This window comes from Gorilla gorilla, chromosome 10 (assembly GCF_029281585.2).
Source record: "Gorilla gorilla gorilla isolate KB3781 chromosome 10, NHGRI_mGorGor1-v2.1_pri, whole genome shotgun sequence".
Lineage (NCBI taxonomy): Eukaryota > Metazoa > Chordata > Mammalia > Primates > Hominidae > Gorilla > Gorilla gorilla.
The window spans coordinates 57,836,167-57,861,748 of NC_073234.2; the positions used below are offsets into that span (position 1 = coordinate 57,836,167).

A 25,582-nucleotide genomic window follows, 5' to 3' on the forward strand; every position below is an offset into this window, starting at 1 on the left:
ATATTTAATCTATAACCCTTTGCATAAGAAAGTGCCAGGGTCCACAGCAGCCTGGGATGAATACTTATTCTAAGGTTAGTTTTGCACCTTTGTTTCTAGGATAAATGGATGTTTCAGTGGGACTTGGGCAGCAGAAGTTAGGGGCAGGCTGATTTTACCCAGTGAATATCTGGTGGAGTGAGGGAAAATGCATTTGGGAATGGTTTTTCAACTGTATTTGTATATACAAATTGATCATTGCATCAGTTTAAGGCATTTGTGTTGACTAATGCTGCAAATAAATAATGATCAGTTTTATTCTTACAGTGCCTTGTTACATGTGGTAAAGGAACAAAGCAGCGGCAGGTATGGTGTCAGCTGAATGTAGATCACTTGAGTGATGGCTTCTGTAATTCAAGTACCAAACCTGAATCTCTGAGTCCATGTGAACTTCATACATGTGCTTCCTGGCAAGTAGGACCATGGGGTCCTGTGAGTATATGATATGGGTTTTTCTAATTTGATCTATCTTTACAGAATAGCACAAAAATTGTGTTATATTTACTCCTCCCTTAGAGGATGCAGTGGAATTTGGCTTGGTTTATTAAAAAACAACAGCAACCCTGAAATGTGAATCTTTATGTGTAACATGTTGACAGTACTGCTAATTTTTCTGTAATAAATATTTCAGCTTTGCTTTTGAATTCCCTTTTGTTAACCGAAATGCTACAGACTTTATGCTTTTATCAGCTTTATTTAGATTATAAATATTTTCATCTCTGTGTCTGCATTGATATCTTTATTGTTTTTAGGGTAGGCATTGTTTAGACGTTTTGCTGAACAGGCAGCTAGGAGTCTGCAGGATGAGCAATGATCAGGCTGGATGAGGATGGAGTAGCTTATTATTCTGTAGAGGTTGCCACAGTTGACAGGAAGCCTTCTCTCATTTTCCCTTTAACTTTATATGCTGTTCCTTCTTTGTCTCTTTAAAATTTACTTAGTATATTAAAAGACATGCATACACTAGGTGGTGTTTGAAAAGTATTTAGTTTCCTTAAATCATATTGACTGTTTTCTAAAATATCAGGCCTCTATTTATATTTTTATATGACAACTTTTCAGAATAAATTAATTGTTGTACAGTTTGGTTAACTTCAATATTTGACTGGTATTTACTAAATTTGAATAAATATGCATATTTATTGAATTTGCTCTTTTTAAGTCAAATCTAGTATAAAGGATTGATAAAAAGATTATTGAAAGTATATTATTAACAGGGTATTCATTAAGAAAATAGAAGTTTGTGTAACTTTTGGGAAACAATGTTTTTTTAGTATCTATTTATATTCTTCTTTCAGTGCACAACCACATGTGGACATGGGTATCAGATGCGAGATGTTAAATGTGTCAACGAGCTAGCTAGTGCAGTGTTAGAGGACACAGAATGCCATGAAGCTAGTCGCCCCAGTGACAGACAGGTAAAAAGAATCATGGTTTACAAACAAAAAGATTTATGAGACAGAAAGATTATTGATGTGTTAAAATTATTTCTTTACTTATTTTTTTCCACTTAAACTTGTATGCCTTAAAAACCTGTATGTGAGAGAGAGAGGCAAAAAAATAGAATTTGTTGTTCTTGGTTTTGCCAGCTTTGTAGCTTTATCAATGAATTTTTTTTTTTTTTTACTCTTTATCTGCTAAGGGCTCACTCGTTTAACTTGTGAATTTCCATTCTTTGAACTGAAGAAGAAGGTTATATCTATTATTATAAATATCATGAACTCCTAAAGTGTATTGTGCTTTTTAAGGTAGAGTTTTGTGTCCGTTCAGAATGTTTTAGCTGAGCAGTATTTTTAAAGGACTGATGCTCTTTTCCTTTTCAGCAATCAAACAGAATGGTCCAAACTTTAGGATTCAGTCATTATCCACTACTGACACTTGACGATACTGTAGTTAGTGCTTTTGAAAATGAAAACATTCATATTACCAATTTCTAATTTAGTATGGAACGGTTCTTGAGACATACAGAAGAAGTGAAGTATTAGATTTTGTATAAATCAGTCATTAATTAATGTTTTACGAGAACCATTTTTCTTCTGAACAGAGCTGTGTACTTACACCTTGCTCATTTATTTCTAAACTTGAGACCGCTTTATTACCAACTGTTCTCATAAAAAAGATGGCACAATGGCGACATGGTTCTTGGACCCCAGTAAGTGAATTTCTTTAATAGATACGGTGTTTCTATTATGGCAGCTTTTAGACATCAACAAAATGGTTGCTAGAGATTTCACAAATTAATGTATACATTTATTCTCAGGTATTTTGATGGCATCAAAGAAGTATAGGGTTTAGAATCAGGAATTAATGGCTAAGTCCTTTGCCTTTCAAGAGCTCTGTGTCTCTGGACAAGAAATTGAAGTTTTCTGAGTATATTTTCTAACCTTCAAAATGGGAATACTAATAATACTTATGTCACAGGTTGTTATGAGAAGCAGATTTAGTATTAGGCTGTATCGGCTTTTATTTGAACTACAAACATTTTCATGTTGTTTTTCTACACTGAAAGCTTTAACGTATGTGGAGTATACGTTGCTAAAATCTTGTAGAATATGTATTTTTAAGCTTCATATATTCTCTGAATATTTTAATTATGGAATTATATCTATCTGTTACTTAGATAGTAGTAGATATTATATATCAAAATTATTTTTACTGATATCATAAGATTCTCTTACCTAAAATATTTTCAGTATCTTTAATTTTAGCAAATAACTAAGCATTATTTTAAATCATTATATTTATGTATTATTGAAATTACTATACATTATTTGTGAAATTTGTGATCTAAACTGATTGGAATATTCAGTACCCCATCTTTATTTGACTCAGAAGTGATGTCAGGTAAATCTATAATAATTTAAAATTTCTCAAGAAACTGGATGTTTTAGAAATGTGAGTAACAGCTATGTAAAAGGGACATGGGTGAGGTACTACTGTATAATGCCTGGATACAATTTGATTTCTTAAAAAGTGCTCCATATCTTGTGGAAGAGGTACTCAAGCCCGCTATGTAAGCTGTCGTGATGCTCTTGATAGAATAGCAGATGAATCATATTGTGCCCACTTACCCCGACCTGCTGAAATAAGGGACTGTTTTACCCCTTGTGGAGAGTGGCAAGCAGGGGATTGGTCACCCGTAAGTATTCTTATGAGAAAAAATGAAAATGAAAAATTTAAATATATTTGATATTAAATATAAATTAATGTTGTATATTACCATTGGCTAAATTTTTGATCAGTGTTCAGCTTCCTGTGGCCATGGAAAAACAACTCGACAAGTTTTATGCATGAACTACCATCAGCCAACTGATGAGAATTACTGTGATCCTGAAGTTCGCCCTTTGATGGAACAGGAATGTAGCCTGGCAGTCTGCCCTCCTGCACACAGCCACTTTCCTAGTTCCCCTGTGCAGCCAAGCTATTATCTAAGCACGAATTTGCCATTAACTCACAAACTTGAAGATAATGAAAATCAGGTGGTCCATCCATCAGTCAGAGGAAACCAGTGGAGAACCGGACCATGGGGATCAGTAAGCCATCTTTATTGAGTTATATTAATTCTGTAATTTTGTTATATTACATCCTTTTAACAGGTATGTATATGATGCCATCAGTACTTTAAATGCTAAATTTATTTCAAGATCAATAGTTTAAATATTAAAAGGATTAAGCATCTTTGATGCTCATTACAAATGCTAGAGTTCTTATTGAATTATGCACTAATGTGTTATTATGATTACAGAGGAATGTACTATAAAACAATCTGATTAGAATTCATTGTAATAAAAACAAAAGAAAATGCTTTAAGGGGTAAGACTATAAATGTTTATGAATAAACCTAAATCCCAAAATTATTATGACAGCAATACAATAAGCTGGTATAAAATCATGACAAACTACAAATGGTATAGTTTTAGTTCATATTTTACATAACATTAATAATACAAAATAAAGAAAAACACCAGTGTAAAGTTAAGTAATTTAATACTGTCTTTTATTCCTTTCTAGTGAGACCTCAAAACTTTAATTTCTTTTTACTTAACACTTATGATAGAAGTGAAAATTGTTTCCTAATGCAAACTTGAAAGTCCCACCTTTTCATCAACAAATTCTAATGAAGCTCCCAGTATAACTCAAGTGTTTTGACAGATTTTCTCAATTCAAATTGTGATTCCAATGAAGGAGATTCTAATGTAGGGTTTGATTTTCATTGAGTCAATGCTGATTTTTTTTACCATGTTAATTCATGATGTGGAATCCGCAGTTTGTGCATATTTTGTGTTTTATTCTTGTCAGTGCTCCAGCAGTTGTTCTGGAGGTCTTCAGCGTAGGGCTGTGGTCTGCCAGGATGAAAATGGACAAAGTGCTAGTTACTGCGATGCAGCCTCCAAGCCTCCAGAGTTACAGCACTGTGGTCCAGGGCCTTGTCCACAGTGGAACTACGGAAATTGGGGAGAAGTAAGTCATAATATTTTCTAAACTTGTGAGATTATTACATCTCTGAAGACTGAAAGTAAAAAGCATCTTATACTGTTCGATAATCTGATTTCACTATACTATGTAGAAAAAGAATTTTTGTTGTTTTCGTTTTTGGAGACAGGGTCTCACTCTGTTGCCCAGGCTGGAATGCAGTGTCGTGATCTTGACTCACTGCAACCTCCACCTCCCGGGCTCAAGCGATCTTCCCACCTCAGCCTCCCGAGTAGCTGAGACTACAGGTGTGTGCCACCATGCCTGGCTATTTTTTTTATTTTTAATAAAGATGGGAATTTCACCATGTTGACCAGGCTGGTCTCGAACTCCTAGCCTCAAGTGATTCTCCCGACTAATTTTTTTTTTAATTGAGTGATTAAACCATGTTCTTTTAATAGATGTTCTGTCATGGTTTAGGTCACTCATTCATGATTTAAAAAATGCATATTCTAGATTTTTCAGCAGACTCTAATATGCTAGGCAATATGTCTTTGAATTACTAGTATCTTTCTAAAATTGGTTTATTCTCTTAATTTCTTAGAAAATTAGGTTGATATAAACATAGCAAACTAGAATAAAATATAAAGCATGTTTAATCCTATTACTAAGTTATACATTTGGCAAATCTTTTTCTTTAAGCCAGATAGTTGTCAGTTATTGAGCACTTGCTTCATGCACTGGCACTCTCTAGGCACTGGAAATAAAAAGATAATTTTTTAAAGTCACTTTTAATACTAACCTCCTTCGTAATTTGGAATGGTAATAAATAAGAAGCAAAGTTTTCTATTAGCTTTGGATAAATAAAATGAATGACCTAATTAGTCAAATGTTTTTGCTTAATGATTTTTAGCACATAATTTCTGTTCATTGGGAGTTTGAAACCATGTTTTAACGTACACCCAGACCAGGTGTTAATACATATCAAGCACATTTTTAAGATACGGTTTTACTGTTTTCCAAAACTAAAGTAACTTCTATTTCTGAGTTTACATGCACTTATTTTGAAAATTCAAATTATATGTCCAAATAGAGATACAAACTTTTAGCAAGATTTGGTATATTTCCTGCCGGGCTTTTGTTCTGCATGAGTTTTAGAAATTGGTTCACATTATACAGCTGTTTTGTTATTTGCTGTTTTTATATTATATATATTGAACATTTCATGTTTATAAAATTAGACGTACCTTATTATTAATAGCTTTCATGGTTACTTAGTAACCTGTTGATTGGATATTGTACATTATGTAATTAATGCTCATGACTTAGATAAATAAATTTTGATTCTGGCTTAACCTGCCAACATTATCTTATAGGTCCTGGATATCTTACTGAAATATATTATGATACTAATCCTCAAAATCTGGTCAATTTTTGAAGTTGTGGAATTGAAACTTTGATTTATTTTTTTGTCTAGGGAGAAATGTTGATAATTATGAAGTAATCATAAACTTAAACGCTACCATTACTAGAGTAACATTACTAGAGTAAACTAATTATGTTAAAATTACTAGAGTAAACATAATTACTAATTATGTTTAAACATTGGATGAAGCAATACATTATTCTCTTTAAAACCACAGTTTTGAATTTTCCTATTCTTGTTTTTAGTGTTCACAAACATGTGGAGGAGGAATAAAATCAAGACTTGTAATATGTCAATTTCCCAATGGCCAAATATTAGAAGATCACAACTGTGAAATCGTAAACAAGCCACCTAGTGTAATACAGTGTCATATGCATGCTTGCCCTGCTGATGTGTCATGGCATCAGGAACCATGGACATCGGTATGATAGCACTCTTGTTTGTTAACATGTCATACTTTAAAGTTTGAGTCTGAGTGAGGGAGAGTTCATTGTTTTTCTTTTCTTCGACTTTTATTTTACATTCAGGGGTACATGTGCAAGATGTGCAGGTTTGCTGCATAGGTAAATGTGTGCCATGGTGGTTCGCTGCACAGATTATCCCATCACCTAGCTATTAAGCATGGCATCCATTAGCTAGCTATTCTTTCTGATGCTCTCCCTGCCCCCGGCACTCCTCCCCCAACAGGCCCCAGTGTGTTGTTCCCCACCATGTGGCCATGTGTTCTCATCATTCAGCTTCCACTTATAAGTGAGAACTTCGAGTGTTTGGCTTTCTGTTCCTGTATTAGTTTGCTGAGGATAATGGCATCCAATTCTATCCATGTCCCCGCAAAGGACGTGATATCATTCCTTATTATGGCTGCATAGTATTCTGTGCTATGTATGGTATGATAATATTCTTATTCTTTTTTGTTTTGTTTTGTTTTGTCTCTTTTGCTTTAATTTATTCTCTTTATAAATTGTGGGATGCATACACTTTGTCTTCTCCAGTTTCTTTTTAAAGTATATCATTGGCCCTCTTGGTTTGTGTTTTGAAATTTGATAGTTTGCAAGAGGAATCTATTTAATTTCAAGTAGTGTAACATATATAATAGTTTTTTTATATATTTATTTTTTAATATGTGAACTTTGAACCATACTACTGTTCTAATGGAAATATTTTTCTCCGTTTTATGTTTGGCTTGCTGTCAATTAATCAGGACTATTATATTATTTACGTTTATATATAATGTTGATGTTGTGCTTGTAAAAATGGCAAATTAAGGCTGTGTCTTGTTATACATGGCTTTCATCTGTTGATATCCATAACTGCTCCAAAAACCAAATAGTATTCTTTAAAACTTGTTTTTTGTCATTATCCAACTTATTATTTTGTTTGGAAATGTGAAAATATTATGTTTAAAAAAGTAGAGAAATTTACTTCCATAACATAACTTGTTTACAGTTTTTTACATATGTCATGCAAAAGTTTAATTTATGTAATAATCTATATGATTATGCATTTCTCCCACTTTGTGGAGTTAGTGGTTTGGGAATATTTTAATTTTCTGGGTTTTTATTGGAGCCATAGACAAAACTCATAAACTTTGTTCATGAATGATTATTTAGTAGCCTTCAAATATCTTTTTTTGAAGAGTAATTAATATATAACTGTATTGAAATAGGCATTTTGATTACCATTGATATTTTAAATCAAGAATGACCAAGTACATTTCCATTAAGTGAAAAACTGATTTGAGTTTATAATCTATTTGTAATTAAATTTATAAAGCTATGTGGTTCTTTATTTGAAAATTAGTTATAACTCCAGTTTTATCACCAACCCTTGATGCCTGCTCTTGTTTTGTTTTGCCCTACCCAAACATCTTTACAATAAGATGTAAACCCAAGTTTCAAGTCATGTTATTTGAAGAGTAGGTCAAGCTCTGGTTCAGGCTGAAATTCATCTTTATAGTCAAAGTGTGACTGATGATATTAAACAACAGAACATTTTAACTTTATAGGAGGATCTTAAAGTGAAATTGCTGCCTCAAAGGACCATCATCTTGTGGGAACTAATGAAAAACATATTTTGCCGTGGAAAGCACTCACATATGTATTTAATAAATGTCATTACTGACCATCTACTATATCCTAGGCACTGTGATCCAGAGACAATTGAAACATATTTCTTATCCCTATGGAGTTTACAGTTTACTTGGGGAGATTTGAAATACTATAAGAACTCACTATAAAAAGATATTTTTATTAGCTATCTTAGATTGGAAATCCACTTTCTGCTTACTGTGTCTCTGTTGCATCTTCTTTCATTTTATTGGTTTTAGTTTGCAAGCCTAGTTCTTAAGAAGACTATGGATTACTTTCTTGGAATTTTTTCCCAATTAGGAAAGCAGAATCCTAACTGCTAATGAGATTGAATTGTAATGGCATTTGTTTCTGAGCATAGACATTTTATTTTCCCTACCCATTCATGACTTCAATTCACCAAGCATTAAACATTTACTTAGGTCTCATGCTTTATACTAGATATTGAAGCAATTAAAATTAAGTGTTTGTGAGTTAGATTCTCTGTTTTAGAGGTCAGCAAACTATGGTCCGGGTACCAAATCTGGCCTGTTGCCTATTTTTAAAATAAGTTCTATTGGAACACAGTCATGCTCATTTGTTTATGTGTTATCTATGGCTGGTTTTGCACTACAGCAGTAGCATTGATTAGTTGCAATAGAAACTCTGCAACTCACAAAGCCTGAAATATTTACTATCTAGCTTTTTCTGGGAGAAGTTTGCTGACCCCTGTTCTATTTAATAAACATTATAATGCTTTTAAGTTTAACATAAAAAGGTACTTAGATTTATAGAATATTAAAATTACAAATAATTCATTCCAGGTCAGTTTTAGATGTTTTTGATCCTTTGATATTTTACATTTTAAGGTTTATCAACCTTCTCTACATATCCACTGTGATATTCATGCAATGTTTATGTAAATGTATCTACTACTATATTCCAACATATTTTTGTTATGCTATTTTTTGTATGTAAATTATATCACAAGTGAAAAATCTGAATGCTCATTAAAGTCCTCTGTATAGATGACTTTTCAATCTCACAAAAACAAATGACCAAGAAAACAATAATCACAGATTGCCAAATAGTAAGAAAGATGTGCAGAATTCTTTAGTGTTATTACATGTATATCCCAAAAGGAATTCGTTGAATAATTCACTCTTTGCACTATGAAGAAATGTAGTATTTTTATTTTTTTGATAAGTTGAAGATATTGAAGTTTTAAAAATCACAATAAAGGTTTGTATAGAATTTTTACAATCATATTTACTTTTTTATATGTATGAAGTACTTACATATCATTAGAGTGACTGGATTTCTTTTATTATATGAAGCATATTTATTTGTTAAATTAGCCTTTTATATTAAATGGGTTTAGGGGATCCGAAGTTCTGTTGTCAATACCAAATATGACATTTTACCTCTTTCAGTGTTGGTGCATATTAGACAAACTTCAGAATAGCTTATTAGCATATTAGATTAATATTCTTTCATGGATAACTTTAACTTCAACAGATCCTGTTGACTAAGTAGAAAATTAAGAGTGTGTATGCATGCATGTGTGTGTGTATGAGTGAGTGACATGAAATCTCAGAAATATTTTTCATTTTAAAGCAAATGAAATGTGAAATGTAAAATTATTTAAAATATTATTAGAAAGCTTTAAGATACATTTAAATTTTCTTCATGTTGTAGAAAGTCTTGTGCTGTAATAAAAAAAGGAGTAAATAAATCTTAACCTATGTTAATTTAATGGCTACAGTTTTGGTGATTAGTCAGCGTGAAATGATTGTATTTTAACCCGTTTATTAGTGGGTATTGTGGCTTTGTGCTTTATGTCATTCATATGTATGTTGTATTTTTACTCCTTGCACTTAAAATGTTCCGAGTCACTGAACAGATCTTATATTATTAATATAAGGAATGCCTCCTTTCTTTTGGTGGTGTTTTTCTTAAATAACAAACTGTTAATTTCTCTTATTAAACATTTAATTGTTGAATAGTATATGTTTTCATAATTGTATTTAGTTTATGTATAAGCTACTGTATTTTTTACATAATATTCTTGTTAGAAACTAACACTGGGATTTAAAAGTATAAGACTTATTTGTTAGCAGTCAATTTTTAAATACTGTGAAATTTTTATAATTTTCTTTTTATATATTATAAACAATGAATACAAATTAATGATGTAAGCAAATTTATTTAATAAGTTAAAAATAGATATGCTTATGACCAAGGTAGTCTTTAAAAGGTGAGTAAAAGTTTTACTTTTCTCATTCATATATAGTAAGGGACATTATGTGTAACACAATTCAACTAGCAAATGCTCTTTAAGTAAATTCATATTACTTAACTTAAATTTTCTCACTAAGTTTCATTTTAGAAGTTATTTATTTTCTTGGAATGTTTTTATTCCTCACATAGAATGAAATCATATTTGGTAAACAAATAGTGTGTATTCAGTGTGCTTTGGGAATGATGACTATCCAACAGTAGGGAAGAGAATATATATTTTTTTCCTTTTTGCCTTAAAGACTGTTTTTCCTCACACGAAAAAAGAGAAAGTTTTTTTTTTTGTTGTTTTTTGTTTTTTGTAAATGAAAGCTTGCTACTTGAACCCTAAATTCTGGCGCATTCACTTTGTGTTTCTTCTTAAAAAAAATGTCCTTCTGAAACATTGTGCAGAAAAAAATATATACTGTACTAAATCTATTATATGATATAATGGAATGCAACAAATAGAAGCACTGTCGGAAATGATCATGTAAGCCAGGCATAGTGGCTCATGCCTGTAATCCCAGCACTTTGGGAGGCTGAGGCGGCTGGATCACTTGAGGCCAGGAGTTCGAGACCAGCCTGGCCAACATGGTGAAACCCCCGTCTCTGCTAAAAATACAAAAATTACCTGGGCATGGTGGCATGCGCCTGTAATCCCAGCTACTCTGGAGGCTGAGGCAGAAGAATCGCTTGAACCTGGGAGGTGGAAGTTGCAATGAGCCGAGATGGTGCCACTGCATTCCAGCCTGCGTGACAGACCAAGACCCCATCTCAAAAAAAAAAAAAAAAAAAAAAAGGAGGAGGAGAAGAAGAAGAAGAGGAAGAAGAAGAAATGAGCATGTAGTAGCAGCAAACACCGGTAAATCTGACATTTGTCCATTTGAAAAGAGCACTAAGGGTCTGAGCAAAGGGTGTTGGGCTCTGCCTCCCCCTGTAGCTCCCATTTAAGAGAAATGCACTCAGGAAGAAACTGCCTCTATTGCTCCTAAGGCCAGCAGGAGCCAGGCAATGTGTAGGCAAATAGTTTCAAGAAACTGCCACTTCTTTATGTTGACTTTGTAAAGTGGAGTGTTCAGTGAAAACATAGTAATTGTTTTCTTAAATTTGAAAAAGACACATAAGTATAGTAAACAGGTTAGAAATATATTTTAAAAATAAATTTTATAATACACTTCTCATAACAATTAAGTATTTAACTAGTATTTCTCCATTTATTATGTTTTCTACTGTATCTTTTTAAAGTACATTCATTGATTCTCCCCAAAAGTATGAGTATCTACTACATATTAGACATCGTAATGGTCACTAAAAATAAACCAGGCACTGTGGACAAGGTGTTTGCAGTTTAGCAATGAATGTAATTAATAAACAGGTGGCCAGAATGCAGGGTGAGATTCCTAACACATTTCAGTAACAACCATGTGATTTATCATACTGAAGACCCATAATATTTGGGGCTTACTAGGTTGAGATAATCCAAGAATTAGTAATGAAGATTGTATTTAACAATAAAATAATTCGGCAATTGTTCCTTCTACAAAGCCTAAACTAGTAGGCTATTCTGTCATAACCTGGCAAGAGATAAGCAGTGTCCTAATTCCCTACCATAAAAGAATAATATTTTGCACAATTGCAGCATCTACCTTTTCTGCACATGTGGATTTCATATGTCACCAAAGAAGAGAATGTAGATGGATGTATAGTTTGTCCTAGATATGATGTTCAGAAAATAATTTAGAAGACAAAACTGGGCCCTGCAGATTTGAAATGTATGGCCTGGGAAAAATTTAAGTGGATACTCTAATTAATGGTGAGATCATAAAAGAAGAGACTGTGTGTGTGTGTGTGTGTGTGTGTGTGTGTGTGTGTGTGTTATAATGTTGAGTGAAGTTGGAATGTACAGTATAAAATAACCCTAAAAACTCTCAATATGAAATGGGTATAGGCCGTGTTTTTTTCTATATGTTTCCATGTTAAAGAAAGTGAAAGTGTCCATGTTTCCATGGCAGTTCTCCTATTTTTCAGGCATAATGCTTTAGGAATGTTTAAGCATCTCAAGAAATTGTTGTCAGTGTTCTACAATATCTATGTGCTGTATATTGAGGCTGTTTATAGAAGATATATAAGCATTCTTAATCTTAGTACATTTAGATATCCCAAATTTTTGTTATAGAAACTTTGTGTGTTACCTTCCAATAGTTTGAGAAAATCATACTTTAATTTCTACATTATCACATCACTCAGACATTAACGTTTTTATGTTTGTTCCTTATTAGGAATAAACATTTTTAAGTCATTTGATTTTTAATTTTTTGATCATATGTATCATTCTCAGTAGAACATTTTGAGAATGTGCCCATATATATGTATTATATAGTCATACATTGCACACATAAACTAACATATGATTATGTGATTTATAGAAGATATACAAGTGTAAATTTAAAAGGGTAAGTTGAATAATTAATGTTAAATATAATTTTTATTTTGTGAATGGTAACTTTTCTCTCACAACTGTTCTAACCATTTAATTTTTTTAAAAGTAGTAGATTGTTTCATTAGTTTTGAAAATTTTGTTTCAACACTGTGCTATAGCAGTTTTAAAATATGGTTTATTTCAATATGTGGTTTCAATAACTTCTTTAGCTGAAAAATATACCTCACAAAATACCTCCAAATAACAAGGTTTGTCACTGAATGCTCCTGATATATACCAGTAATTGACTTCAAATCCAGTATAAATAATTATTGGAAAAAGATTGAAATTTGCTTCGCAAATTTCTATTTTCCAGGTTATTCAGTTCTTGAAGTACTACTAAAAGAAGCTGTAGTTCAATATTTTAACAAGAAGCTTTAAAACTCAAAGAAACTTTGAAATATTCGGAAGCCATTTAAACAGATTAGAAATTTTTGTTTCAACATTTTAGAAATATACAATTGGCATATTGTTTCTGAAATGTTTGCTTCAAAGTTTTAAAAATATGCCCTTGGCGAGGCTGGGTGCAGTGGCTCATGCCTGTAATCCCAGCACTTTGGGAGGCCGAGGCAGGCAGATCACGAAGTCAGTAAGATCGAGACCATCCTGGCCAACATGGTGAAACCCTGCCTCTACTAAAAATACAAAAATTAGCTGGGCGTGGTGGCGCGTGCCTGTAATCCCAGCTACTCAGGAGGCTGAGGCAGGAGAATCGCTTGAACCTGGGAGGCGGAGGTTGCAGTGAGCCAAGATAGCGCCATTGCACTCCAGCCTGGCGACATAATGAGACTCCCTCTCAAAAAAACAAATGCCCTGGGCAAAATCACTTAGCAGGAGAAACGTTTCCAAACATTTCAAAATGTTCTCTCCTGAGTAGGAGTTTCTAAAAGTAGTTGCTTTCTCAACTGCTGCTAAATGTTTTCTTCACCTTAAAGACTAGATGTTAGGTATCACATTTTTCTCATAGAAAAAAATTCAGCAAATTTGGAACAAGCCTCTTTTTGGTAATATAAAAATTGGTAATTCATCTTTATGAGCCCATTCATCATTATGACTTTAAACTTAACCAGCAAAAGTCTGTGTGCTTAAAACTAAAACATAAACCAACCACCACCAGCAGCAGCAGCAGTTGTAGTTGCAGTTCCTCCTGGCACTCCTCATCTCACTACAGAGGATTTTGAGTTTATACGTATGATAGAGTTCATATATCTTCCTCAGTGTGCATGTATGAGCTGCAGTGAGTACACTGAAAGTGAATGACAGAGTGATGGTCTCCTTCTTCTGTCAGGAAATCTAATGAGTTATAAATGTTGTATGTCAGACTGGCATATAGCCCCATGTGGTAAATCTTGCTTATTTTCCTGGAGTGTTAGATAAAACAAATTGAGTATATGTCCTAAAAAATAATGTTTTGGGCACTCCAGTGAATCACCCTTGCCACCTCTGAGCACTATATCCGTTTGAAAGACTGTGACTTAGAAACTCTGATACTTATGAGGAATATATGTTCAATAAGATCTCTCAAACCTTATAAATTGGAGTCAGTATTGGAATTACATAATTTGTTTTTATAGCCACCATTGACCGCTTCCTGGTTGTAATCCTCACCCCCTAGATTATACTTCAGCTCATACACTAATTTACCCAATTCCTAACCAGTGGTAGGACATATCTAGGAAGGTACTTTGTTATCACATTATGTTGTAACATGGCCTTTTATGTATTAAAACTCTTATACATTATTATATGTTATACATCTACTTGTAAGAATTAAATGAAATATTGCAAAGTTTTTGATAGTTCAGTTATTAGGTCACATAGTAAATCCTTCTGTGTCAGTTAACTGAACTGAAAAGTGATCCTATTAGACAGCTTTTGGTATTTTGCAGCTGTGACTCAGGGAAACCCAGAGGTCTTAGAAGTAGTTATGAAGGGAATCATGGCCATTGCACTGCCAGAATTGCATGTTACCATTCCACTCAAGATTATTGAGATCCCATATCTACCAGGCACTGGGTTAAGAATTGTGGGAAACAAGATAAATAAGAATGGCATACTCTCCTCAAAGGACTCACAGTCTAGGAAAAATTAAATATACATGCAAATAACTATAACAAGCCAGAAAGGGATGTCATAGGAAGTCAGAAAATATGCATCTAATTGGAGAAACATGAAAGGATTTATGGGGGAGAAGGTATATGTCTAAGGATTGATGGGTAGATAGGATTTTGATTGGGAAAAGAGGTACTAGGTAGGAGACCACCTATAGCAAAACCATAGAGAGCAGAAAAAAGTAGTTCAGTTTGGCTGGGCGCGGTGGCTCACGCCTATAATCCCAGCACTTTGGGAGGCCGAGGCGGTCGGATAACGAGGTCAGGAGATCGAGACCATCCTGGCTAAAACGGTGAAACCCCGTCTCTACTAAAAATACCAAAAAAGTTAGCCGGGCGTGGTGGCGGGCGCCTGTAGTCCCAGCTACTCAGGAGGCTGAGGGAGAATGGTGTGAACCTGGGAGGCGGAGCTTGCAGTGAGCCGAGGTCACTCCACTGCATTCCAGCCTGGGCGACAGAGTGAGACTCCGTCTCAAAAAAAAAAAAAGGTCAGTTTGACTAGTTTGTAATGACAAGCCAGTTTGTGAAACTAGTTTGTGAGAACAAGGGGTGGGCATAAAGTTAGAAATATGAATTAGGGCCATGTCAGGAAGACCAATGAGGATCATGCCTAAGAAATTTAAAAAATTCTATAGGTATAGAAAAACTTGATCTTTTTTTTCTTTTGGACTGGGTGTCAGAACTGTGTCTTGAGAAGATTAGTGGACAATTCTCATCATAAAATATCAGCAAACTGAAAAGTGACAGACTAGAGACGAAAAGTCAAGGAGGGAATGTTCCAAAAGCCGAGGATGATTTAGGGGCCATTCGTGCAGCTAGTCATCAGATGTTTATGGATTACTCACCCAGAGCACTCAAGTGTCTGTAGGTAGAGTAGAAGAAGCCAGTGGAGGAGTGATTGATGGGGCTGTTTTTGACCCAAGGGTGGGGTGGCATCTGAAGGTAGGAGTAAAAGAGGTATAAGACAACATCTGAACAGAATAAACTTGAGAAAAGCTGTGATGGGTAATTTTGAGATCAGGGAAGTTTGGACTTGAGGAGAGTAAAAGTTTGGGCAGTGAGTGAAAAAGTCAATCTGAGAGCACTAGGATTACACATTGCAGTGTGAAGGGCCCATTTGATGATGCATAGCAAGATTTTGTATTAGATAGTCTCATGTAAGAGAATATAATCTTGACTTTGCCAAAAGAAATGTCAACTTTCATTTACCAAAAGAGTTTGAAGACATATTATTCCTAAGCCTTGAAATATTAAATATTAAGTCTATCCTAGATCTTGTAGGTAAGAATAAGAGCTGTGGTATTAGAATGCCTCAGTTTGACTCCTGTTTTACTCAGTGACCTTTGCCAAGTTACTTAGCATTTCTAACATTTCATTTTCTTAGAATGAAAATAGTAGCTCACTAAGGAGGGTATTTTTTAAGGATAAAATGGAATAGGAAAAGTGGTTGAAATAGGGCCTGTGACATAAAGGCTCAATATATTTTGCTTATTGTTATCACTTATCCAGTAAGTATATATTATTTTTCCTCGAGTTAGAAATCCAAATATAGTAGAAAAGGCTAATGATATTTCAAACAATCTGAAACAAGTCTACTTGAGAAAGTTGTACTCTAGTATAAGAGAGAAATCAATTTGGACTGCAGTTGTTTTCTTTTAAGCAAACTTTTATGGAAATAAGACATCCAGCAAGACTTCAAATCATAATGGTCCAGTTCAATGAATTTTCCAAAGTGAACACATCTATGTAGACAATGCTCAAACCAAGAACATCAGCACCACAGAAATTCCCCACATCCCGCCTTGCAGTTACTATCTTCCCAAAACGTAACCCTTTTCTGACATCAAACATAGTAGATTCATTTGCCTGCCTTTGAACTTTTTTGAATGGAACTTAGAAAATTTGTGAGAGTTAGGATACTGTACTTGAGACTCATTTACGTTGCATGTAATTGTAGTTTCCCATTGCAATCTAGTACTGTATTGTATAAACATATAACTTCTATGACTTGTATATAACTTGTATGACTTCTATGAATACATGAATTAATATGATTTGTATTAATATTTATCCTTCAGTTGACAAACGTTTGGGATTGTTTTTAATGTGGGACCTACAAACAATGCTGTGATGAACATTTCTCAGACATGTCTTTCGGTGAACATGTATATCCATATCTGTTGGTTAGGTAGCCAGGAGTTGAATTGCAGGATCTTAGTGTATCTACTATAAACTAGTGTAAACTAGTTTAGTTTTAGTACATACTATATGACAGTTTTCTAAAGTGGCTGTATGAGAATTCCAGTTGCCCCAAATCCTTGCCAACACTTGATATTATCAGACTCTTAAATTTTAGCAATTCTAGTGAGTGTGTCGTGGTATTTCTTTGTGGTTGTAGTTTGCATTTCTCTGATGGCTAAATTGTTTATTCCCAGGGGATATCATATTTTTCTGAAGCACCTATGGAAGTCTTTTGTCCACTCTTCTGTTGGATTTTCTGCATTATCTTATTGATATATGGGAGCTATTTTTTTGTTCTGGATATAAGTACCCTATTAAATATATGTATTGAAGGATGTATCACCTCTTCATTTCAGTCTTTTATGGTCATCCAATCCCAGGAATAGCTACTGAGAAGTAGCAACAGTAAACGAGTTTCTATTTCTTTGCATTAAGTAGATAGATGGGAGATTCTGAGAGGATTAAAGTGAACAAATATGGAGAGAACAGCAAACTGTTCTGTTTAGAGAATGGATGGCTTGTGTGTGTAGCAAAGATTTATTTTAAAATTATTTGAAAGGCAAACTTTTTAGGAGAGAAAACTTGCTACTTTACTCTGCTGGTTTACTTAAGAGAAGAAAGATTAGTCTCCCTGCACTATTTCTCCTTTTAAAAAATGTTAAATCCCTAATTTATAATCTTTATGAATTTCTATTAAGTTTATTTATTCAGTAGATATTTACCTAGAAGTTACTGTGTGTTAGATACCAATAGATATGGAGGATAAAAATACAATTAGATCAGGACATAAGAGAGTTTTTATTACGGGAGGTTAAAAAATGTTAAAACGAAAGAATATACATGTGGTTAGTTCTGCACACACAATCTTGTGAGTGCAGAGGAAAGTGTTTAGGAGTGTGGTGGGATATGGGATGGGAAAGATTCCTGAAGGACTGAAAAGGGAAGAAATGAATTTTCTTCTCAGTCAGTCAAGTTTCATTATTGTTAGCTTTTTCAGGTGTTTTAAATATCAGTTTGATATTTGGTAAAGAATTCTACCTCTGGAAGTTAGAATCCATTCAAAATCAGTAGAAACTTGCAATGAAATTAAATTTGCAGGAAAAAATAGTTTTATAAAATCAATTTGATATGTTTAATCATTAAGTGTAGATTATTGAAATACTTAGACATGATTGTCACATTATTTTGAGACAAATATTTCTTTTAAGGTGATATTTATTAATAGTAAGAATTACTCTAAATTAAAATATCTCTAAAATATGAGTAACAACATACCTAAAATACCAAAGCAAGATCTACTTTCTTATAATCATTAAAATTGTCAGAAAAAGACTTGGCCACAGTAGAACCATTTCTATTTCTTTCCTGTAACTTTTTTCAAGGTGTAAACATTGAAAAATTTAGGAAAGTTCATGTCTTCTATTATAGTAGATTTTGCCCATCATACACAAACCCTATAATAGTTGATAGAAAAAATCAGAAGACATTTTGTATCATTAATGATTAATCATTCTGTTAGGGATGTCATTAAATATGGTGTGATAATTAAAATGTGTGAATGATAATGTGTAAATGATAATGTGTAAACGATGTGACTGTTCTTTTTAGGAGAAGGTAAGAATAAAAGAAAATTTATACTGATACACTAATAAAAAAATTATTACCGGCCAGGCACGGTGGTTCATGCCTGTAATCCCAGCACTTTGGGAGGCCGAGGCGGGCAGATCACGAGGTCAGAATATCGAGACCATCTTGGCCAACATGGTGAAACCCCATGTCTACTAAAATACAAAAAATTAGCTGGGGGTAGTGGTGCGTGCCTGTAGTCCCAGCTGTTTGGGAGGCTGCAGCAGGAGAATGGCTTGAACCTGGGAGGTGGAGCTTGCAGTGAGTGAGGTGGCACCACTGAACTCCAGCCTGGGCGACAGAGCCAGACTCTGTCTCAAAAAAAAAAAAAAAAAAAAAAATTATTTCCTATTCTGCTAACTAGAGAATCTATCTAAGGGCAACCTCTTTATTGTTTATTCATGGGCCTTAGGAGAATTTTCACATCTAGAAATAGGGAAGATAATCAGACATGATGCCTCCCTCACTCGTGGACATTTCTTCTGTGACAGGGAGCTGGCTCACGGATAGTGGCTCAAATGGGATCCTGTCTCCTTGTCAGCATTTCTCATCTAAAACTGGCAAGGTGTCAATCTTAGGTGAAATCAGGAGAACTTTCTTGTCTCTGCTGATCTACAGGATACCCGTTAGAGTCAGAACAGAACAACAGAAATCTTGAAAAAGAGATCTATTACATGTAGCTTTTCTTTCAAGGTTATTTTTGTGGGACTAAAGCTCATTCAACTCTGCGCCATTCAGATAAACTAGATTGCATATTTAAAAGGTCTTTGTTGTACATATACATTGCAACTTTGTAAAACTTCACCCTTTAAATAAAAATGCTCAAGCAACTGAATTTTCTCTCTACTGAAGAGTAAGTGTAGAATAGTATATCAGATCTTACGTTTCTGGAGCAAAAATGTTAGACAATTTGAAGCTTTGTAATGTAAAAAAAGTATAAAAATAATTTGAGAAGAAATACAGAAAGCATATGTAAGCCTGATTAACTCTATATATACATGTTTGCTCCTATGGTTTTTTCCTACAGAGCATCGGTTCATTTCTTTATTCAGTAAACATTTATGGAACTGGTTTCTGCCGTTATTGAGTTTAGCATTCTCATTTATAATTTCATCATTTTATTCAAATTTCTAGTGTGTTAATAAGGTATTCCATTTTTTCATATATGGTAAAGTAGGTGATTTAATATTATGGTATACATTGAGGAGGTACCTTAAGATATTTCTTTGTATTTTATTAAATGTTCTCTCTAAAGTTTTCTGTGTCACTCTGAGGCTCTGAAAATTTTACATAGTTATTTTTAAAGTCGAAATGTGGAGAAAACTATGATGAATAAAACTCAGTTTCTTACAGATTGAGGAAATGTTTCTTTATATTTTTATTTATTTTTGATGCTTAGAAAAATTCTAGAAAAGTTTTTAAAAGAGACATTACTTGGAAAGATGTTTAGCTTATGGTATTAAAAAGCAGATGCTGAGCCAGGCGTGGTGACTCATGCCTGTAATCCCAGCACGTTGGGAGGCTGAGGTGGGTGGATCACCTGAGGTCAGAAGTTCAAGACCAGCCTGGTCAACATAGTGAAACCCTATCTCTACTAAATATACAAAAATTATCTGGGCGTGGTGGTGGGCGCCTGTAATCCCAGCTAGTTGGGAGGCTGAGGCAGGAGAATCGCTTGAACTCGGGAGGCACAGGTTGCAGTGAGCCGAGATCGTGCCATTGCACTCCAGCCTGGGCAACAAGAGTGAAACTTTATCTGAAAAAACAAACAAACAAACGAACAAACAACAGATGCTTTTTTGAAAATCAATGTTATCAAAAGCTAAAATTTTAAAGTCTGAGGAAAACTTAAAGGTTTCATTTAGACACCTGATGTCATAGTAAAAGAGGCAATATAAAACTTTGACACTTATTTGATAATTTTGAAGACTAAAGGATAGCAGAATCCCTTTCTGTCAAAGGATGCCCCATAATTCAGGTAGAATTTGCATTTTTCTCATCTGAGTAAACAACAATAATGCAATATGTTTTCATTAGTTCATAAATACTGTATATATCTAAAGAGTTAAATTATTGTGATTCTTGAAATATTTTTAAGGTATGTTTTTCCCTCTCTTTTTATCATATCTTTAAAATTGCAGTTTTCTCTTTCTTATCCCTTCTTATCTACACAAAACATAAATTCTTTGAAGACAATTTTCAATTGAAGTGCATAAAGCTTCAATTGTGTCCTAGTGAAACTTCCTAAAGTTGGAGGCCATACATAATACAATATAGCCCATTTCTTTTTAGGAAAACTAAATAAACATTTGCTTCCAATTCTCATTCTGCACCCTGAAGTAAGAATCAATCAAATTCCTCCTCTATAGGGCAAATATTTGAAGACAGTTGTTTCTCTCTACCTTCTGCTTTCCAGAAATCCAAGTCTTTCCTCCCCTAGAAGTAATCTCTAATGCTTTCATCTATATCTTTTGATATTTACCGTCCATATTGCCAAATAATAGGCTTATTCAGCTGTTTCTGGATATATCCAAACAAATTTACCTATTGACTCCCTTTTATAGAGGTTGAGAATTCCAAATTAATTCCAAATCAATTTTGATTAAGTCAGCAGTGCTGCAATGTCAGTGTGGAACCAAGTAGTGTACTGTACTTTGAAACGCTGCTCCTTTCTTACACAACTCTTCATTTTTCCTGGGGAGGATTGCCTTGTTTTAAAATTTGCTTAGTTTCGTTATGTTTTAATCACTGTTTTTTTCCTTAAGGGCTTGAACAGCTATGTAAAATCTCTATGAATGGTTTTTCTAAATGCTCAGATATTTCCTCTGTTTTGGACTCCTTCCAGAGACCCCTCCACCCCCAATCTGCCTCCTCTGATCTGGCACAGATGACCTTAACCCTGCTGTACCAGTCTGTCATCCTGTGTTTTCACTGGTCTTTGGTTTTGGTAACTTTTTCTTACATCACATATGTTTCTCTTTTTTTGATTTACCCTCTCATACTAAAACACTTCTTCCTGCCTGTACCTTCCTTAAAATTTAAAAAAAACGAGAGGTACAATTTTCCTTCTGTGCAAACCTGGAACTGTCTTTAGTCAATCCTTATATTGGAATAATTGACTAGCTATAAAATTCTAGCTTGAAGATAATTTCCCTCAAAATTTTTAAGGCATTGCCTATTTTACTTTAGCATTCTGAGCTATTATTGAGAAGTCCAAATGCATTCTGATTCCTTCCCTATTGAATGTGCCCTTGTTTCCATGCCTGTTCCACTGAAGCTTTTGGTATTTTCTTTCTGTTTATCCCTGTCATTCTTACAGTTTCTGGTGAAGTGACTTAGTGTTAACGAATGTGCTTAAAATTTACTTTGCTATACATTCTTTCTGTAAGCTCTTTCATTCAAAAGATTTGTGTCGGGAAAATTTGTTGTATTACACTTTGATAATTGCTATGCAACCATTTTTTTAAAAACTCTTTCTGGTTAAATGTTGGGATTCTTGGATTGGTCTTCTAATTTTCTTGTTTTTATCTTCCTATTTCTACTTCTGTCTTTTGATTTTACTTGATGGGAAACTTTATCAATATTTAAACTATATATTGAATTCTTTATTTTAGTTATATTTTTTAATTATCAAAAGGTTTGTCTTGCATTCTTATTGTCTTAGTGTCATAGTATTCTATTTTTGTTTTGTCCATATAGGATCTACATTTCTCTCATAACTACAGTATTTTTATTTTCAGGGGATAGTTTCTCTTTATTTTCTCTTGATAAAAACACACTCAGGATTTGAGAAAGGAAGTAAAAAAAAGGAATACAGGTTAGTATGCTTTTAGGTTATTGTGTCAAGCTCTATTTCAGGTTTCTTCATACATTATCTAATTTAATCTCACAACCACCTTGAGATGTAAGTGTTATTATTATCATAGCTTCTGACAGCTGAGATTCAATTGTAGGCCTCTGACACCAAATCCCATGTACTACTAGATTAGTATTCCATCTACTACTCTCCACTAGTGAAAATGATGAAACCCCAACTTAAATATTGATACAAATAGTTAATTTTGTATGATTAAAGGCAAAATCTTAGAAATTAACTTAAATTCATTGAAATATGAAATTAATCTCTAAAACATTCTCCCCTCAGCTTTTTTTACATATGGAAAACAGACATTAATATGTGCAGTGGGTATGGTCTTTTAATCTCAACTCTGACATTTCTCTTTTCAAAGCATCCTTAGAACTCATTTATTTCTCATCTCAGAGTACTCTGTGCATATTCCTTTTTAGGCCTTTATAACCCTACTTAAAAGCATAGTTCTTGGCTTTATGGCTGTTAACTCCCACAGCTAGCACATAAAACATTTGTGGGAACTTGAAATGGTAAATCCTGCTATTTTGTTGGCACTTGATTTTAAGAATTTTGTAAATGTTACCATAGTAATGCCTTAAAAGACAATATTTTTGTAAAAAGGTATGCTTTAGATATTTTTCTAATCTCTTTAGCTTTTTATGGTCTACTCACACTGAATAGCTTTCTGCATTTGTCAGTCCAGGAAGGCAGACGGTCATGCTTCTGGATGTAGGCTCTCAGGGGTAAGATGGGAGTGGAGTTTTTATAGTGGAATGTGGCACACATTCTTTCAAAAGCAGTGTTTCATTTGATTTGTGTAAAAACATTAAGAAAAAGTAAATTCACAATAATGGCCCCAAAGAAATTGATAAAAATAGACAAGATTTGCATTGTTCTCATATTAACCATACCATTTTTCTCCATGTCACCCTATACTTGTAAAGGTTCATGTTACTGGATGAGTCAATAAAAACTCCAAACAGGAACTCTTTAGATGAGTTCCACTTGCTAAACAGATTTTATAGAGGAGTCTGAAATGTTCATTTCCCCTTTGTAGTACATACAAAGAATATTATTAGAAAGTTAAAAGTATAAATTACAAGCTTTAAATGAATGGCAGTTTTTCTTGAGTATTTTTTGCTACAAATAGTGCTCACATCTTGAGTTAGACTTACATTTACTATTGCTTCTACCAAAATAAACTCAAGTTCAATAACTAATGTTTGCAGGTTTGAAATGATTCTTTATCAAAACTTATTATTGAAGAAAATTAATCCAATAATTGAGTCCTTTAATTCTCACTCACTAGGATGATTTCCTGTTCCGATTTTCTAATAGTTATTTGCGGAAAATAATATTATAAAATGAGATAAGTGAATATTTCTGTACAAGATATAAGTTACTGCAGCTTTCCCTCAGGTTTTATATTTGAAAGTGAAAATAATCACAAAACTTTTCCAAAGTTATAATATAGAAAATATTAATAATTGTAGTAAATTATCTTTAAATATTACTTCCAATTGAGTTAGATGAATTACATGTAAGTTCTCTCATATTGCATGAATTAGCCAAGAACTGTAAATCCATTATGAGTGTACATACATGTACATATATGCTCAAAATAATACAAAATTATATATTATTATTACAATGATATTAATTTAATTGAAGTCTGCTGGATATATTTGTTGTTAATCATTTGGTTTTTTCCTTTAAGTTGAGAGTCAAATATATTTGCAAATTAATCTGATTTTTAAATTTTTAAATGTCTGGAGCTACAAATTTTAGATATGATTAGATGCAATGCAATTGAATGAAATATTTCAGTGGTAAATATTTTTAAAATCAAATGCTTTCTTGGCTTATTAGAGCTGAATAGTCAAAGAACGCCTGTAACAAGTTAAAAAGGACATTTTCAAACTCCATTAAACTTTAAAACTGTAAGTATTATCTTTCAGGAAGCACTATGAATGGGGTCCCTGTTGATGGATTTAGTGTCTTACTCCCTAGAGCACATGTGTATTGAATTAAAGGAACAGTAGCAGTACTATTTCAGAGTTGACACTCTAGTCTTAATATGCATATTTTGTCATTTTTTTGTTTTAAGCAGAAATATATCCTACTACTCTATTATAGCTACTTTAATGTTTTACTTTGCTAATAATTGAGACGCTCAATTTAAAAAAGGTTTCTTCATTCTAGGTAATTCCCTCAATTACAAAGTAGTTGTATAAACTCATATCTAAGATTTTACTGTAGTGGGCTTTTCTCTTAGATCTACAAGTATCATTGGCTTCTGGAAGATTTCAGAACTATTGGGGTTTAGATATAGCCTCTTTGTTTTATTTAGAGAATGTTATTATAGGCTTCTAAAAAAATGAAAGACATATACAGGGATGCATACACATGATAGTGTTTTGTTTCTCAGAATATCTAATTTCTGGTCTGTTTTGACTTGAAATTCTATCATTTCCTGATTGAATATGTTGTTTCATACACTAATCTTTTATTTCATAATAGTGTTCTAAAGACATTTAGTATAATCACTCAAACATATTTAAAGAATTATTTAGCAAAATAGCTATAATATGTTTTTTACTAAAAATTTTTAATTTGACTTTGCTGCAGATGCATAAAATAGTTTAATTTTGAAAAGAGATAAAAACAGGATAAATAATACATACTCTAATGTTGAAAAGTTCATTGATACATTTGGAATTGCCAAAGACTAAAGAAAACACAACTAATCCTCTCAAATTGTTCCAAGAGAGACACTCCAACATCTGATTATCTTTAGCTATTATAATATGTGGATGTTTAAGGAAAAACCACTCTATTTTATGTATTGTATGATACATCTTATGAAGTTGCACTTATCTTGATGGAAATGATTTCTGGTTTGTAATGAGAAGCTGGATTTGAATTTGTAATGTATAATATGTGTGTTTCCTTAAGTTTACCTTTACTTAAACGAAAAGGTTGCATGAACCCTCGGCATGTTTTCTTTGGTTGTCTGCAGAAATTAGCTAATACCTGGCATACAATGAGCAA

The 25,582-nt window shown here is 33.3% G+C and overlaps 1 protein-coding gene across 1 annotated transcript in view; it reads left to right on the forward strand.

Moving 5' to 3' along the window:
* The window catches only part of ADAMTS20 (ADAM metallopeptidase with thrombospondin type 1 motif 20), a 197,356-nt gene that overhangs the window by 113,395 nt on the left and 58,379 nt on the right, over positions 1–25,582 (forward strand). The window contains exons 22-28 of the mRNA XM_055358826.1: positions 307–471; positions 1,338–1,457; positions 2,084–2,191; positions 3,014–3,178; positions 3,282–3,572; positions 4,339–4,500; positions 6,124–6,300. Coding sequence (XP_055214801.1) covers positions 307–471; positions 1,338–1,457; positions 2,084–2,191; positions 3,014–3,178; positions 3,282–3,572; positions 4,339–4,500; positions 6,124–6,300 — 1,188 coding nt within the window. The remainder of the gene's footprint in view (positions 1–306; positions 472–1,337; positions 1,458–2,083; positions 2,192–3,013; positions 3,179–3,281; positions 3,573–4,338; positions 4,501–6,123; positions 6,301–25,582) is intronic.